Raw genomic sequence first — 19025 nt, 5'->3', positions numbered from 1 at the left:
CATAACATTAGCTGCAATACTCGTAATGTCACACCGAAGGCTTATGGTGTGACGTCATGACAAATGGCCAAGTACAAACGAAATTCGCAAGCACAAAGAACATGGTGCACGCAGCCATACCAGCATAAAAATTAGAAGACAGACTCAGATGTATAGCGAAGGTCGCACACTGTGTACACGTTCAAATATTTCTCCATATAATATTGCATTTTTATCATATTTTAACTTGACGAATTCCATGATTCGTGACTAACGTGGATAGAAATATCACAATAACGCAGGCATTGACGTTGACAACCGCATCTTAAGATCGTGCAGCATCTGCGCAGGTTTAATGTAATATGTAGGTGCTCAGTAGCACTTCGCTCATTGGAAAGTGGCCACATTGTCGTCTTTAAGAGTTGCAGATGATCCAATGGCGATTGAGAAGGCACCGACGTGCCAAATCTTGAACGCCGTATCTTGACACAGCCAATCCCTTTATATATTCCTTTCAAATATCAAACTTATTTAAGGCGTTGGCATTGACAAACACTTGTTAAAATCGTGCACTAATTTCCCAGGGAAAATAATTAACACTTTGAGAAACACTGCAGAGGAACATGTTCAAGAAGAACCAAATGACCAGGTTTTAATTTTCGCATGTTCAGCAGTCCACGCGTCCAATGCTTTCGCTGTAAGCTAGAAGCGATAGCCTGAAGATAATACATTCGGATATTGTGCGAAGAAAGAAGGAATATTAAGAGGCGTTGGTCCTGGCAAAATACAGAGTTAATGATTTGGCATCTCGGTGCCTTGTCAATCACAGTTGTGTCATGTGCAACTTTTAATGACTACTCTAAGGCCACATTCCAATGAGCGACGTGCTACCTAGCACCTACATATTACTTTAAACCTGTGCAGATGGTGTACGATTTCAACATGTGGTTGTGAACGTCAATGCGGTCATTACCTTTGATGTTTCGATTCATTTGAGTCACGAGGCTAGGAACACGTCAAGGCAAAACACCATAAAATTTAAATGTAAGATGAAGAAATATTTGGACGTGTACAGACTGTACGACCTTCACTGAACATCTGATTCTGTCTTTTAATTTCTGTGCTGTTAGGACGGTGGGCATCATGTTCTTTGTGCCTGCGAATTTCGTTTGTAATTGGCCATATGTACTTGACGTCACACCCCATGTCTTCCGTGTGACATCACGAGCATTGCAGCTAATGTTACGAGTACATTGTACTTAGACGTAGACTGGATAGATGGCAAATTTCCCACAACTGACACTGACAACTCATTGGTGTGGATTTGGATTGAGACTCTTGCAAATCAATTGAACATTTGCAGAAGTAACATTCGACTCGACGGTGGAACTCTCAGTACTTTCCCATTGCCCCTCAGGGGTATTGAGTGACGTATTGATTCGGGGAAGTTACTTTGCCCAAAATTTCATAGCGTACTCATATTTGTTTAGAACGACAGAAAGCTGAGCTAGTTGGTAAGGATTCATTATGCAAACTAGAAGTGAGGCGTGCAGACAGGACACAAGAGTAGAGAAGTGGACAACACGAACGCCGACTATCAACTGAAGGGAGCACTGAGGCGAAAAATGAAAGAAGACACAAAACTCATCTGCGCATGCTCAGGAATGGTAACACCACGTGTCAATCGGGTACACGTGCTGGTCTACGTGAGAGATAACTGTTAAGACACTTAATCTCTTCCTTATGTAAAGTAATCGAAGGCTGACTCACGCACGCACTTCCACCATTATAGATATGCCATGCCTCTACCATAAGACGCGTATCTTCATTCTTATGCCTGTACAGTATCGCGCATTCATCTAACTTTGGCTTGCAGTTACAATCTCGGCAATGTAGCGAAAGATTAGAAGGCGATCCACCGGTTAACGACCTTTTATGCTCCATTAGCCTCTGATTGATACACCGTCCCGTTTGCCCTACGTAGAACTGGCCACAGCTATGGGGAATTTGATATACCACACCCATACGACATTCTGTAAAACTGTTGTTCTTATTGTGCTTCACTGGACAAATATCTGTTCGTTTTTTACCTTTAACCCGCTCCTTTTTATTCTGTACGGCAGCGCATATCTTACCTAGCTTATTGGGAGCAGTGAAAGCAACATTAACATCATATCTACTAGCAACTTTTTTAAGCCTGTGCGACACTGAATGAATATACGGAATAGCCACTACTCTTTTTTTGCGATTACTGCTTTCTGTGATTACGTCCGTCCCCCTGGAAACCGACTTCTTTAGGCGCTCAGCTACAGTGGCCACCGCTACATTAGGATAACCTGCTTCTAATAGGCGCCGGACCTGCGCATTAAAACTGGCGCTCATTTTGTGCATGCAGGATCTTGTGAGGGAAGACTTAAGGCACGACATGGCGATTCCGTTTTTTACTAATTTAGAATGCTTGGATTGAAAGTTTAGCAACGGCTTCGAAGATCTTGGGGAATACTGCCAACAAACATGATTTTGTTCGAAGATCAAGGAAATGTCAAGAAACTGAATTACGCGTCGCTGAGGTAATTCCTTGGTAAACTTTAATCCTCCCCCACAAAGTTTAAATTGCTCACTTACTGAGGTAGCAGCCGAGTATAATTCTTTCCTATTGCAGAAAATCAGGTAATCATCAACGTAACGAAATATCTTGATAACGCTATCACCTAAGGCTTTCTCTAAGCAGTTGTCAACCTTACTCAGGTAAATGTTGCTAAGAATAGGGGCAACCTTTGAGCCGATGCAAATGCCTGATTTCTGCAGAAAAACGCCATCTCTCCACCCAATCAGCGTCGACTTCAAGTACATTGAAAGAATTTCTAGAAAAGCTCCCGTGGAAACACCGCATCTGTCAATAAAAGCCGACTCTTGCACTTGTTCTTTAATGCACTCATTTACGGAATTTAGCAACCCGTCATGCGGCAAGGAATAATACAGGTCTTCGATATCCATACTAAAAGCTGTACAATCACCCGGATTCTCCTCTCTTAGATAGTGAACTAGCGCCTGAGAATTACGTAGGCAAAAGGGATCTGAAAAAATTAGTGAAGCTAGGCAGTTCTGTAGGTAACTAGCGACACAGACCTGCCACGGCCCTTTCTCTGACACTATAGCACGAAAAGGAATTTCTTGTTTATGGGTCTTGGCCGAGAAAAACAGTTCTAATGTGAGGGATTTAGCTTTCTTGACATTACAAACAAGCCTATCAAGATTATGTCTTGACAAGAGGTCAACCGCACGTTGCTTAACTACCGAAGGCTTGAGTTTGACTGGTTGCAAATTCTTTTCTATGGCTGACATCGCTTTTTCTGAAAACACGTCATCTGGCATAATTACGAAATAACCTTCCTTGTCAGATATTACAGGTCTAAGTTTATGCTCCACAAGGTAATCAACTAACGGTCGGACAGGGTCAGGCGTCTTAAAATGGGAATTAGATTGTTTAAGGCTAGCAATGCAATCCGAAATACAGCGTGAGCGTTCTTCTTCCGGAACGAACCTAGTTATGCAGCGCGGTAAGCTTAAAACTTCAACGGGTTTTATGTTTGGCTTAAAACAGTGCTTAGGGCCTAAAGCAAGGGTTCTTCTATGGTTATCACTTACTATGGCGTCTCCAAGAACCAGTACATTATTTGACGGTGAAATATTAGAAAGGTGTCTCCTCTTACTTTGTTGAAGCTCCGGAAGTTTCATCCTCCATAGGAAGTCCGCATGTTGCATGGCTAACTTATTCCAATGGTTGTAAGGGCGGTTCCAAAGGTGACCGTCTCCCAGGGCCGCGCAACGGACCCTTAGACACTCCTGGTAGAACCTAACTTGGCGCCATGATTCAGCGGAAAGAATAGCTCCAATCCTCCTGGCATGCCCAGTTGATGGTTGAAGAAAGCCGCACATCATTTGAACTTCCGATGGGACGACACGATTACGACTAAACCACGACATGCTTCTAGCGCGGAACATACATATCGCAATTAAGGAAGCTAACGAAGCAGGATTGTGCAGATAAGTAGGGGAACATGGAAAAGGGCTCAGAGTACTAGAAATGAAGCTTAGAACGACAGAAAGCTGAGCTAGTTGGTAAGGATTCCTTAGCTTTTAGTATGGATATCGAAGACCTGTATTATTCCTTGCCGCATGACGGGTTGCTAAATTCCGTAAATGAGTGCATTAAAGAACAAGTGCAAGAGTCGGCTTTTATTGACAGATGCGGTGTTTCCACGGGAGCTTTTCTAGAAATTCTTTCAATGTACTTGAAGTCGACGCTGATTGGGTGGAGAGATGGCGTTTTTCTGCAGAAATCAGGCATTTGCATCGGCTCAAAGGTTGCCCCTATTCTTAGCAACATTTACCTGAGTAAGGTTGACAACTGCTTAGAGAAAGCCTTAGGTGATAGCGTTATCAAGATATTTCGTTACGTTGATGATTACCTGATTTTCTGCAATAGGAAAGAATTATACTCGGCTGCTACCTCAGTAAGTGAGCAATTTAAACTTTGTGGGGGAGGATTAAAGTTTACCAAGGAATTACCTCAGCGACGCGTAATTCAGTTTCTTGACATTTCCTTGATCTTCGAACAAAATCATGTTTGTTGGCAGTATTCCCCAAGATCTTCGAAGCCGTTGCTAAACTTTCAATCCAAGCATTCTAAATTAGTAAAAAACGGAATCGCCATGTCGTGCCTTAAGTCTTCCCTCACAAGATCCTGCATGCACAAAATGAGCGCCAGTTTTAATGCGCAGGTCCGGCGCCTATTAGAAGCAGGTTATCCTAATGTAGCGGTGGCCACTGTAGCTGAGCGCCTAAAGAAGTCGGTTTCCAGGGGGACGGACGTAATCACAGAAAGCAGTAATCGCAAAAAAAGAGTAGTGGCTATTCCGTATATTCATTCAGTGTCGCACAGGCTTAAAAAAGTTGCTAGTAGATATGATGTTAATGTTGCTTTCACTGCTCCCAATAAGCTAGGTAAGATATGCGCTGCCGTACAGAATAAAAAGGAGCGGGTTAAAGGTAAAAAACGAACAGATATTTGTCCAGTGAAGCACAATAAGAACAACAGTTTTACAGAATGTCGTATGGGTGTGGTATATCAAATTCCCCATAGCTGTGGCCAGTTCTACGTAGGGCAAACGGGACGGTGTATCAATCAGAGGCTAATGGAGCATAAAAGGTCGTTAACCGGTGGATCGCCTTCTAATCTTTCGCTACATTGCCGAGATTGTAACTGCAAGCCAAAGTTAGATGAATGCGCGATACTGTACAGGCATAAGAATGAAGATACGCGTCTTATGGTAGAGGCATGGCATATCTATAATGGTGGAAGTGCGTGCGTGAGTCAGCCTTCGATTACTTTACATAAGGAAGAGATTAAGTGTCTTAACAGTTATCTCTCACGTAGACCAGCACGTGTACCCGATTGACACGTGGTGTTACCATTCCTGAGCATGCGCAGATGAGTTTTGTGTCTTCTTTCATTTTTCGCCTCAGTGCTCCCTTCAGTTGATAGTCGGCGTTCGTGTTGTCCACTTCTCTACTCTTGTGTCCTGTCTGCACGCCTCACTTCTAGTTTGCATAATGAATCATATTTGTTGTTTATTCGGTGAATATTTCATGCTCGGCTTCGGCGTCTCTGGACTGCCTGTAAAGGCAAGTGGTGTTCGCGCGGGCAATGATCTGAGTGTATGGCAATAGACAACAAAAGTTTAGTGTGCATTCTCACCAAACACCACTAAACGATATAGCAGATGAGCATTCAAGTCTCTGATGCTACGTTCTTCTGTTAATTTCGATTGCGGACGAGCATTATATCACCAAGATATTGTCACGTCGTATTGGCAAATAAGAACCGTCTTGCGCCGAGTGATCACGTCGTAACAGTTGCTAGTCGGTGTGAAATAGTCACCGCTAAACAATAACAGTGTACGTACGCATGTACTGCTTTTTTCATAGGAAACAGAATTTATGTTACAGATGCAAGACTGATAAAGTATTATTTAACTAAATATGAGGACCGCAATAATTCTGAAACAGCAATTTTAATGGTTTGATAAGATCTCATCTGGGGGATCCCAAATTTAACACCACCATTTTTCCAAGCACAACTTCTTTAACGCGACGCACACTGTCGTCCTCGTTAGCTACAGTTTTATCCGCTGTGAGCTCCGAAAAGAAGCGAAACAACGCCACTCTCAATGTCTTTGGTTGGCCAAAATCAGCAGAAAATTGCGCAACGCAAAGCTACCCTATATAGCGGCGCTTTGCGTATCCGATTCATTCTTGATGCACAGGTTTGAGGCCGAATGTCAGCAGGGGTATTTGGGAAAGTGAAATTTTTATTTGCCATTTGTCTAGGGTGCAGTTGTTTGGGGAGGCTAAGGTGGTCGGCCATTGAATCGATACTTTTGAAGATGGTGCTGTGGCATCCGCGCTCTGCTTTACCCCTTTTCGTCCGGTACCACACTGCTGGTACCCTAGGTTAGGAGACATTTTTCGTGAGCTGTTGGTCAAAGCGAAAGAAACACTGTACTCCAGTGTGCGCAGAAAATAAATAAGCATAACTGTGCAAATTATTTATCTTAGGGAAGCCACCTTGTCTACACCTTGGAGAACATGCTCTCTCTATACGGAGACCATGGAATTACTATATGACTCTCATGGCCTCGAAATATGTAAGCTTACCCAGAAATATTGACGTTCTGGAGTTTTACGAATGAAAGTATGGCATTCCATTGTATCCTGTAATTTTGATTATCCATTTCGTATATATATGCTTGCTTAGGTAATTATACCCGAGTCAAAATGTATTGCACGAACAAATACCCTGGCTAAAATGTTAGGTTCAAGCATCACAAGGGCATGCAGCTGGAAATCATATGAGAACTACTTTTGTTCTTAACATTTTACTGTTCTGAATGTCTTTATTTTTTCCCTTTTATGGTAAAGCATGACAGAAAAAAGTGAGTTAGAGGTGTACTTCTGATCCTCCATACATTTGCACAATATTGAGCTGGAAAGCGTTTTCAACTCAAGTGCTTCAGACTACGTACTAAACGCACTTCATTTGAGCCCAAAATAAAATTATTAACTGAAGGATTTGTGCCAGCCGATTCTTTTCTATGTCATTCCAATCTACAAAAAACGTTTGCTTGCTACACTCCTCTCAGTCTGAAACTTTAAGGAATATAGGAAAGTGATACATTTCTCATAATGTAAGAATGTCACTTAACTTTGATGCTGTCCTTTGAATTCCCTCTTAACTCAGCCAATGTTTTAAACTGTTTTAATCGACTCTGAACCTAAAGTAGATTCTGTAGTGTTCGTATCAGTGTATCGGCATTCCTGTAGGTTGTTACGTGCAAGTTCTAAAACGACACGGGAATACAAGATTCTTGGACGCCCTTTTTTACCATACAAAGAACTAGCTTTGTTGGATGATAGAATTACGTTTAATAACAAAAATGTTAATAGGTATTAGCACATCTGTACCTATTATTATTTATTCGTTAATCTGGAATGTTGCAACTGAACTGAATTGAATTGAATTTTGAGTTTATTTGCAACAATGTTTCGGGAGACCAGGAGTAAATGCTGCTGCTTGAGAGCTTGGGAGGACCTCGCCACTCTACACACACGTTGACAAAGCGGTAGTTGCAACAGGAAAAAAACAACAAAAAATGAAAAGGAAAATATACAGTGCAGTGTACAAGGCTCACGTACATGCAAAACATACTAGCGTATGGTACATCTCAGAAAACTCACACAAGCATTATTTCGATAAACAGCAAAATTAAAATAAACAAATCAGCGAGAATTTCGTAGAAACGTGTATGAGTTTATGGCAAGGATGTTACTTCCCGTAATACTCACCGTAGTTGTTTCAATGATTGTTGTGAAATGTGAAAGAGCTGTTCTCAACTAATTGTATTTAGTAATGTGGGTAGCAAGAACTGTAGCATGTGCTTGCTGTAATTTGTGTGACATTTTTATTTACCATTCTTCTGGTTTGCACGTTTTATATTTGGTAATGTTTCTTGTAGTCCAGCTAGTACTGCTAGCGCGTTAGTATTGTAGACTATACGAAGTTTGCACTGGCGACACAAAATATACGTGTACATAGAATACACCTTAATAATACTATGTTTTCTGAAAATGTGCTCAGTCTTCAAATGGTATGGAACTTTGCATATTAACCGAACCACACGCATTTGGAACACTCCAAGTCGTTGATATTTTCGTTAGTGATTCTACCCCATACTAGTCACCCATATTTATTTACTGGTAAAAAGAGAGCGTTATAGAGAAGCATGTTCACAGGTACAGGACACTAAAAAAAACGCGGCGTTTCACGCCGATTGTTCTAGACAACTTAGTAATCATGTGATTTACGTGGTCGTCCTATGTCATGTGTTCACGAAAATAGACTCCCGGGGTTTTTATTTACGACACTAGTTATGTTTCTATGTCACCTAACTTCATTGCAGCAAGCTGGACAGCTTTGTTTTGAAGTCAAAATAAGAACGCCTTTGTTTTATTAATGTTAACTTTTAAGTAATGTTTTACTTCTTTTGACCTCGCGGGTTTCTCCAGAGCCATTACGTCAAGTGGTTTTGTGCAGCCCAGTCATTTATTTTTTGGGGAGCGCTCCGTTACCTCTATCAACTAAGTATGTGCCCTAATTTCCTGCTAAATATACTCTGGTATCATCTGCATATATAATAAACTTAGCTGTATTATCAGTGGTTGGGATCTCATTAATATATAGTAAAAAAAAATAGTCCCAGAATGCTGCCCTGGGGAACGCCACATTTGACTGCTTTCGAAAGTGACTTTTCTTCTGCAAGCATTACATACGAAGCTCTGTGTTGTAAATAGAAGGAAATTAAAGAGTGCGCAACGCCTCTAATATCATAGAATTCCAGCTTTCTGGTAAAACGCCTTGGAGAAATCTAAAGATAAACCGAGTACCATTTCCTGACATTTGAATTCCTCTAATATGAATTCTTTCTGGGCAAGAAGGACAAGCTCAGTGGATATCTTCTTTCGGAAGACGTATTGGGCAGAATGTAGAACATTATGGCGACATACAAAAGATGACACGTGCTGTGAGAATATTTTTTCAAAAGGTTTAGGAAAGACTGGTAATACGTTTATCGGCCTGTGATTGCTTATGTCATTTTTGTCCCCTTTTTTGAATACTGCAGTCATATTGGTAGTGTGAATGTCACGCGGAAAAATTCCTAGTGCTAAACTCTGGCGAAAAATGAGTTAGAAATGGCACCAGCACGTCGATAACATATATAACTCGTTGTATTTGGATACCTGACACAGCAGTGGCTTTAGTGTCTGAATGTCACAGAACACGAGACAACTTCATTCTCGGAAATCGGTGTGAGAAGTAATCTGTTTTCAGTGCGAGAAATCGTATAAATAAAATCTGCATCGGGACGTTTAAGATTCACCGACTGAAAGAAAAAAGTCATTGAAACTGTTCGCCAATTCGCTACCTGCGAATTCTACGTCATCTTGTAAAATCGTAATCGTCTGTTCTGGCAATTTTCCTTGCATTGTATTAAGCCTTCTACAAACGTTAACATTACGTCCTACAGACATAGTAAATTTCTTGAATAGATATTCGTTCTTAGCTCTCCGTAGACCCTTGTAACGGAGTTTGTGTATTGCTTATAGGCGCTGTAAGTGCCTCTAGCATTTTAGTTTTGATTAATGTTTTGTACAATTGGTCACGCTTTCTAACTTGGTGGAGCAATTCCCTTGTCATCCATGGCTTCCTGCATTTTCTGAGCGTCTGTCTTTAAGAGAAACGATGAATGGTATGCTTCCAGGAACACGTTAAGAAATATTTTATAAGCAATGTCAGGGTTAAAATCTTCTAGCACAATACCAAGCTTAATACGTAGTAGCTGTGCTCGGAAGAATGACGATGTTTTAGCATTTATAGGCCTATAAAAAGCCGTTGTTCTGGCCACACAGATTGGTTCAATGTGTGACTTGTAGAAATAAATACGCGTAAGTTAACCCTGATGGCACGAATAATTGTACCATAGTTTATGGCCTGTAGTTCTAACTTTGTTATGTAGAGATCTATGAGTCCTTGATGTATTAGTGAATCTGAACTTCCTGGTGCCACTGTAAAGTTATAACATGAATAGATACTCAGAAGAGAAGTAAATTGCCACGTTGTACTATTCACATCTAACATGTTGATGTTAAAATCACTATCGAAGACCAATTTGTATTGGTTTGCGTTCACAAACTCGAAGAGCGATTATAAAAACAGAAAAATTCAGAACATTCACTACCAGAGGGGCGATAACATACCGACAAAACTGGAGCACAGGCAAAATTTCAGCACGAGGCTTTTCTGTGAGCGCTTTATAATTGGGAGTTGCAAAACAAAAGTCTGACAGCAGTTCAGAGTCTAAGGCATTTGACACCAGCATAGGTACACCACAACCGCGCGCTTTTCAGAACGATTAATGTAATAAGACTTGTACACAGGAACAGTGTAAACGTCCTGCGCTGAAACAAAACATGTCTCAGAGAAGATGACGACATTGAAAAGTTCATGAATGTCACCAAAAAAACTGCCAAGTTCTTAAGCTTACTACGGCCTGATTGAAGGCTGAAGTGCATACACGTCAAGCAGTGTTAACCATCCTTCATAAGAAAACTAAATACGATAAGCTTATCAGTTCTGTAAGAAGTGACTTCGTAAGTGAAGAATAATGCGAAATACACGCACTTTCTTTACGTGTTGCGGTTCAGTGTCCGCCACACGTAAGTGTTCAGCGAATCAGTGTCCGTCAAACTCCTGATGACTGTCGCTCGTTCATGCTCAGTACGACGAACAAAAAGATTTCCATTTGCGTGCCAAGCGAAGCGAAAACCGTTGTTTACTGTCGAGCCTCTGACTCGGCGCAGGAGATCGCGACCTTGTTTGGTCATATTTTCAACAACTTGAACACTCGATTTAAGAGCCCGCAGGTCCTTACGTTTGTTCAAAGTAGATCCCAGGTGTCTTTACGATCCTGGATGGGAGCCTGTGTATGGTGTCAACGTCATTTGTTGTCAGGTTTCGTATACAGAAATGGCCACGTCGTTCAATTTATCAAGCAGGTTTTCATTCTGTGTTAATGAAATGCCGTGAACTTCCAAGTTCAGCTTTCTGCTGCGCCATTCAAGAACATGAACAGTTGCTTTTAGATCCTCAAGAGTTTCCTTTTCACGGTGTTCCTCGAGCTGAGTTACTCGCGTTTTTAGGTTTTAGATTTCATTGTCTTGTGTCACTCGTAGATTTAGACATAAGATTAATTGACCCTTTAACCTCTTCCACCTGTGGCGCTAAATCAGCAAGTGCGCCAAGCCTGCGACCTATCTCTGCCATAAATGAGGTGAGATCACTATTAAAGTTCACCTTTTCGCTGGTTTCTGACTGCGTTGTGCGGCACACCGTGCATCGCCATGACTGGCGGCCTTTCTCACTGCTTGATTTAAATGTGGCCTGTGAGCAGTAAGAACATTCGCCTAGATGATAGGCGCTTTCGCATTCCAAGCACTTCACAGCACGTCCATCGTCTGGAACAGGCTTATCACAGATTCCGCACTTCAGTGTCGTAGTAGTAATTCTATAAGTACAGTCTCACAAACAGCGTCAAAACTAACACTAAAATTCCGAAATGGCAAAATAGAACAGGCAGCACGACAGCAGTGGTGGTTGGAAAATGGTTCTATAGTTAAACGGAAAAACGGCGGCTTTCACTAAGCCGGAAAGATGTAAATCAAAAGATTAGGTTTGCGTCCGTCAACCTCCGCTGCTGCCGCACGTGTGACCTGCCGTGTATGGCCTAGCTCAATCCAAGGGGCAGAAAGCGCAGGGCTTTCAGCAGAATATGAAATGTCCTTCGCAGGGGACGGACAAAACATGTTGCAAGCTCTAGGCAGCTGGATCTTGCAGAAATACTGCGGCAAGGAAAGAAGCTTTGCGGAGGCTTCACTCGTTAGTCACTATGTTTGATGACGGCAGCTCACGAAAAGTCCCCAGCAGTGTCCATGGAAACATCAGGGAAGCAAGCCAAGCTGGAAAAAGGTAAATTATGAGATAAGATTTGCGTTCAACCACCGCTGCCGTTGCACGTGTGACCCACCATGTATACTTATGACCCGCCCTGCTAATACTAATACTGCTAATACAGCTGCTAATACTACTACTACGTTTTGAGTTTCTTGTGTTTGTAGATGTGTGGTTAAATATATGAAAATAGTTCGTTCTAGCACGCATGTGCAATTGCACAGCACAAGAGCTGAAACATTATCTGTACAGGCCATATTACGATGCGCTAACATAACTTGTGGTGCCTACGAAAGCTTCTTAGAGCGACAGAAGACTATTTTATAGTTATTTGTTCTTCCGCTTCGGTGGTTTCTCCGCAGGAAGCATACATAGCCTGTAAATCTGACCGATTTTGTCTGGCATGGGGCAGCAGAAGTTTCACTATACTGCTATGGTGGGCTCACTGGCACCTTTGTGTACCATACAAACAATAATCGTCCGTTTTTTTCTCTGGGCTGCTCCACAAGTATACGGAAAAATAAATCAGCTAGAAGATAATGAACCGGCCTTAAGGATACAAACATGTTGCAAGTGTGAAAGAACACCGTATGAACCAATGTAAGATAAAGCTGAAGAAGACCAAGACGCATACAGATAAAAGCATGAACGGTGTAACACGGGTCTGATGGGTTTGAGGGTCTAACAAGGGCATGCATAGTGTAAACAAAGTGTTCAAGCCATGGCAATAGGCAAACACACGTAATGCTCTGAGCAAACAACTAAAGCGAGCAAAATTCACTCAGTTGCGCTCTCCGCATTGTGCACAAACACATTTCACATATACTTGTCCTCTTCGAAATCAACTCAATGCACTTGCGATTACGGTTTATTTCACAGTCATATTTCTCCGCACTATAAGGTAATAATTAGTGCGCCCACATTGTCAGCTGGCCCTCATGCGTGCTAATTTATGTTACTTACATTTACCGGCATTCTGCGTCACTTAGAATCATCTTCAATCTAGACTCGCCCAAACACACTCAGTGACTTCCCGCTCCAGTAAAATCATCGGAAATGAGTGAGAAGGTTCGTGAACTTGTTTAGTGATAGTACAGCGCATGCAAACGCTTCGAAGTCATCCGCATGCGAGCAATATTGCGAACACTTGTCTCTTTCTGCACCCCGCCACACTTTTCTTGTAGCCAAATATGAGCTTTTTCTTCGTGTGCTTCACAATAAGCATATTATCCATTAACAATGTAATAAACAGCCATTTTGGGCCAGTTTTTGGCTTACCGGTGCTAGGGTCCACTGTATAGCTGCACTGGAGAGCCGGGGGATCCGCTTTTTTTGGAGGGGTTTTTATTAGTGTCGACGCCGCCCGCTTTAATAATCTATAGAAAAAAATTGATAAAGTTAGAATAAAAAGAAATTGCAGAAATTTCATAATCAACGAAACAAAAGCTCATAAGAAAAGTATTATTACGGTCTATTTTGGGGCTAGTGGGTACTTCATAGCCCTAAAATCAACACGACATAGTAATAACTACACATAACTAATATGTACAACTTTGTAGATATGTTTTTGGGGTCTTTCGTAGTTTTTGACAACGCAGCGCTGCTTTCTGACAACATTAATAAACGACGCCAGTACAGAAATCCAAAGATTTTCTAGTCTGCAATAAAACTTGAAACTGCTAGCTCGGCGGGAGATATCTCGCCATTGAAATTTTACCAGTGGCATAGAAATTCGCCCCTTCAACAACTAACGAGTGTACAGCTCCTCACCGAGAGATATTGTGGCAAATTCCGCTTCTAGCGCAAACCGACACTTTTTCTTTGCTGCTGCGTCGTCGGAGTTAAACGATTATTTTCGCTTGTCAGACAAGATTCTGGCTAGGCTAAACTAGGCTCTGAATTTCAGTGAACTCGACGCATTGAACAGAAAAGCCAGAAACCCACGCGGATCCACACATATTACACCAACGAAAGTACGTAACGCAACAGCAAACTATTCAAAACAAAGACGTTGTTCGGCAAACTTAAACGACGAAATGCAATGAATTCATTTCGCAAAGTCCACGAAGGGGATAAAAAAAAAACACAAGATTTCATGGTTAGAAGGCTACACGCAATTACTAACGGCGCGATAAAGCGCCAAGCCCTTGTGAAAATCCGCGCACGAAGTTTCAATGAAAGGACACCTGGCTACGCAAGGAAAAAATAACGCCAGGAATAATGTAATCTGAGAAAAGCGAAACGAAACTGTGCCTGCAGGTATAGATAGTTCACACGTAAAACTTCAATTCACGTGTCCGCATTATTACTACACGTTGAGAAGTTTAATCACCGAGGCGCGTTCTCTGCTTGCTCATAATAATGTAATGGCATAAATTAAGCATTTAGTAGTGTGGTAAACAAAAATCAACTTACCGAATTAAAACTGGTTCGCAGCTGTACCGCACACACTCCAGTACCCAGCGATCCAGCACACACGGAAGCTCACCGCTGCAGATTGTGGCCCTGTGCTCGCACTTCCACGAGTTGTCGAAGTTGCACTGACTTCTTACAATCTCCAGTAATATGGGCGGAATTGAACATTACTGGGATCACCGAAAGCGTTCATCGATGCTGCCTAATGTCTTCACAGTGCAAACACAGTTGCACAACGTGGCTGGTGCAAAGAAATGACTGAAAAGAATCGCCTCGTCCGCCAGCTCACGCCATGTTTCAGCTCCTTGCCGGCTGGCGCAGTCTTTCCTCCTCTTCCGCCATCAATGCTACGCACAGACGTGACGACTTCTTTGTTAGTCTATTCGTCCTCTCCTTTTTCCTTTCACTTTTCTTTCTCCATCACAGCTTCTCCCTCATCACTCCTTGTACGTTTCGCTTTATAACGCTTTCTCTACGCTTCTGTGCGCTTTTTGGGCGCCACATTTGCAGGACCGCATATAAACGTTGCGCTTGCTCGTTGGTCGCATGCAGCCGCGAGGTTGGCCGCGTTTCGTCACGCATGATCTCGCTCGAACGAACGCTTATATGCGGTGGTGTGTGATGAACCAAGAACGTACCGCTTATACGGAGGACACTATGCAGGACTTCACTAAGAGTGTGCCGACGCAAGCACCGGGCGGTGACCCGCAGGACTGACTGCATAACCCAATCAAACGCTCTCTTCCTTTATAGGAGGTCACTTTTGTTTGCTTTAAAACGAATACCATTGCCTACATTGAGTGCTTTTTCTGAACTAATTGGCTGACAAGAGGCGAGAAGCACTCTAGGTGTAGAGGGTATCGATGGGGCCGAGTCAGTGCAACGAAAATAGATAACCGAATAAGGAGGGTGGTGCCGGCGTCTGCCATTGGTCCGCTACACATTACGTTGCTTGCGGTGTCTGGTGGAAAATCGAGGCGGTGTGCAAGGAAAGCTTCAAAATGCTCCTAAAACGGATTCTCAGCAAAGAAGACCTGGCATAGCGATGTCGTATACGCGCTTACAGGTCTCGATAACGTTATACTGCCTCGCAAAATGTTTTATTATGGGCAAACAAATCCATGCTGTCCGGAAGGTTTGAGCACACAGTGCCTTGTCGATCAACGAGCAGCCATCTTCTATTCCATTCGGAACGGAGCAGTCTCCTAACACATCTTTTTAGCGCGTACACGTCCCTTTGATGAAATCAGCTTTCGCGGTTTGGTGGAGTCCTGCGACAGACAGACGAAGTGGGCGCAATCCAAAACTTTTGACCAATAGTCGATGGCTATTGGCAAATAAGCGTCCAATCAGAAATAATAATTTCTCTTTTGTTCGACCTCAACATGATCAATCATGTGTGCACATATCAAATCATTCTCGCGGTTTTCGTGACGTCGCGTGGCGGACAGGTGAAGGGGGGTGGCTCGGAAATGTTTTGACCAATCGTGGGGGGCTGATTGCAGAGTCGGAATCGACAAGATTGGAGTAACTTTAGCTTATAACGCCCTATATACGTGAGACATAAGTATATACGTAACGGGCAACGTGGCGGCGAGTGGACGCGTAATCATGCGGCTTTTTTTAATATTTCGCACATTTTCTTTATAACCGGGAAAAAACAAGTACGCGAGACCTAGCACACTGAAAGAACTGAAATGATAAATGTATTTTAAAACACATTTGTTAATTTTCCATCAAAACACGCGCCCTCAATCTTGTAGTTATGATGTTCGTTAATTAAACTAATCCTTATAACGATAGTTCCATTACGAAAAAAACTGACCCTTGTGGGGTACGTCTCTGTTGGCAAAAAACTCCTTTCGTTGCGTCCTCGTATAAGCGATATGTTCTCAATGAGCTTGGCTAACCTTAGTTGAGACACCTGTAAACGCTAGAATTACGTTTTCAATAAATCCGTTTATATTACTGGATTTGCTTTATTCTGCTGTTGCGTGATAAAATAATTTTTATTACTTCCTCTAATTTCATGCTCGAGAAGAGCTATCTCCTCTGCTGTTAATGGAAAACGTGTATCCTCCCACTGATGCTTTCCAGAAAGGAATCAACCCGTTCGATGATCCCACGAAGGGCACTTCCTGCCGTACCAAATAGCACGGCAACGGCCCCTTTCAGAAGTTTCATTTCCAGTAAATCTACACCACATTGCGCTGTTTTCTGTATAGATGCCATTAAGAATATGTGTAGCAGAAGACTCAACGCAAGAGTGACTGTACATATTGTTCGCCAGCTTTACTTCGAGCATATTTCGTTGTCGTCCAGTTTGCACTGAAAAGAACTGAGAGATTTCGTGCTTTGCTGTAATGTTATAGGACAGCTCCCTGTACATACGGAAGTTTATTTGGAAGTGAAATAAGCAGCACCCTCCCACAAGCATAATGAATTGTATATTAACAGCAAAAGTATTTGTTAAGGCCTTCTTTCGGACCATTCTTGTGCTGACCAGTGAAAACAGATAGGTAACTATTAGGAAAACTTACGGCGACTTTGAAACACAAGTTACCTAATTTTCATTGAAGAAAGTAAGCGAATAGCTTGCCAACCTAATTAGATACTGGTTATGCAGAAGATTTCGAAGAATAAAGGGCATCTGTGTGACTAGCTTCCCCAAAACACTTAAGGGTTGCCGAAAAATATTGATATTTATATGTAGGGCGCAAGGATTGGCTGAAAATTTATCTTGCGAACAGTGCTACAGTAAAAACGTGCTGCAAATTTGGGCCGAGTAGTTGTACAATGACACGCGTGAATGACCCGCTACAAGAAAAACGTCACAGGTTGTAACGTTAGATATAGAACCACTAGATGCCTAAATTGAAGACAGCACCGAATGACAGACTACAAGAAAATGTAGCGTGTTACCGCGTAGGCTTCCGCAGCGAGCCAGACAACGAAACATCTATTACGCATTGTGTTTCTAGATTGCTTTGAATTTGATTTTTTTTCACGTTGTTTCACTTCTGATAATTTCCTATACTTTGTTTTGCAGACGGAGAAATGTAACCAGGTTTTACCGGTCGGTTGTTGTAGGATCTTAGTATAGTTTCAATTTTCGGAAAAGCCGACTAGTTCGTTTTGGAAGTCAAATAACTTGCGTGCAACGTTCGCTTGGTATTCAAAAGTTGGAATATTCACCCACTCCAATAGTGAAAAGCAATAGTAACTTGAGATGGAATGCTAACTGCGAGCTAATCATGTGTGCTGACATATTGCAATGCTTCTGCGAGAGTACTTGCGTATTAGGGACCGGAGATAAAGAAGTCGTTCATCACGCTAGTTCATTAGAGCAGACAGCCCACAGCAGTGGCGGCTCATATAACAAGCGCGTGTCGCGGGAATGAAAAGGTCTCCAGGAAGCGCAGAGCATCACGGTGGCGCCATTTATGTCGCGACAGTATAACTAGTCTGCCGGTCTTTCATCGATCATTCTGCACAGTCGCAAACATTTCCTTATACGTTCAGTTTCATTAAAATAATATTTGTTCAGCCCAGCCAGAGCAACGGAGCTGCTATCGCTTGCTTTTTTATTTTCATTTTCGCCTAATGCATGTCTGTTGACATGAGGCTGCTGCAATGACTTACGTGTCAGCGCCAGGACGAAGAAACCAAACGAGCACTATTTTCGTCGTATTATCGTGCTTGAGAATAAGTGCGCTTCCTCCGTTTGCTGATCTAGGGCGCTACATTATGTTCAGGTCTTATTCAATAATTGCTATTTTATTGCCTTCTGGTAATGCGCTGTCTGTAAGCATGCAGGAGTGGTATACGCCTGTTTTCTGGCACTCGAGTTGGGCGCACATAAGCTTTCACATACATATGCAAAATTATATCCGCCGACCAGCCCAGCAGCAGCCACGCCCAATCCAGCATGGTAGCAAAGAAAGCTTTCTTTGAAATCAATATAGCGAAGAGGTGATCTTGTAAATTCCTTTTATTTGAAGTTTTGAAGTCCACATAGATAGTGACCACATTAGAAGTATTGGACTTTTGGCGATGGGTCAGTTATTTATTTCTTTTGGCGCTGTAAAAAAGCGACTATCAACCGGAGATGAAGTCCTTCATCCATTTTACTCCTTCGAGAATGTGCCTTACGTCCTTGGGAAGCAAGCGCCCGGCACACCGCTGCAAGGGCATTGAGAAAGCAATATATGTGTAAATATGCGCAAATAAGTGAGCTCCCAGTGATGGAAGGCATGAGGCAATAATTAAAAGAACGCCTCCTAGTGTTTCAAGAATAAAATGTTCTACTCGTGAAATGCGCTACCTTTACTCTAACTTAGACCAGTGATTTAAAATTTAAGACAACTCATATGCGAATATCGAGAGTAAGCTGAATCGTCCGGTAGTACTCAAATGCAGTGGAATGCCTTTAGAACGGAACAACCCGTGTAATGAAGCAATACGCATGTCCTGGGAGCCAAGGACGGGAAAGGGACGTTGATCG

The 19025-nt window shown here is 42.3% G+C and overlaps 1 protein-coding gene and 1 long non-coding RNA gene across 3 annotated transcripts in view; both read right to left on the bottom strand.

The window, feature by feature from the left end:
- Positions 1-7595: 7595 nt before the first annotated feature.
- Positions 7596-15352, bottom strand: LOC135895848 (uncharacterized). Its single transcript, XR_010562497.2, has 3 exons — positions 14522-15352; positions 13385-13482; positions 7596-12114 (listed from the first exon to the last, which is right to left on the bottom strand). It is a non-coding gene; the product is annotated as an uncharacterized lncRNA (long non-coding RNA).
- A 3168-nt stretch (positions 15353-18520) lies between these two features.
- Positions 18521-19025, bottom strand: part of LOC135895854 (uncharacterized) — a 51058-nt gene continuing 50553 nt past the window's right edge. For both annotated transcript variants that reach the window (XM_065424052.2, XM_065424051.2), the window contains one exon: positions 18521-18703. In XM_065424052.2, the coding sequence (XP_065280124.2) occupies positions 18620-18703 (84 nt within the window). In that variant the 3' untranslated portion in view covers positions 18521-18619. The remainder of the gene's footprint in view (positions 18704-19025) is intronic.

Source organism: Dermacentor albipictus, chromosome 2 (genome assembly GCF_038994185.2).
Source record: "Dermacentor albipictus isolate Rhodes 1998 colony chromosome 2, USDA_Dalb.pri_finalv2, whole genome shotgun sequence".
NCBI classification, from domain to species: domain Eukaryota; kingdom Metazoa; phylum Arthropoda; class Arachnida; order Ixodida; family Ixodidae; genus Dermacentor; species Dermacentor albipictus.
The sequence above is the reverse complement of the archived record's forward strand: the minus strand, read 5'-3'. Positions and strand labels throughout refer to the sequence as shown.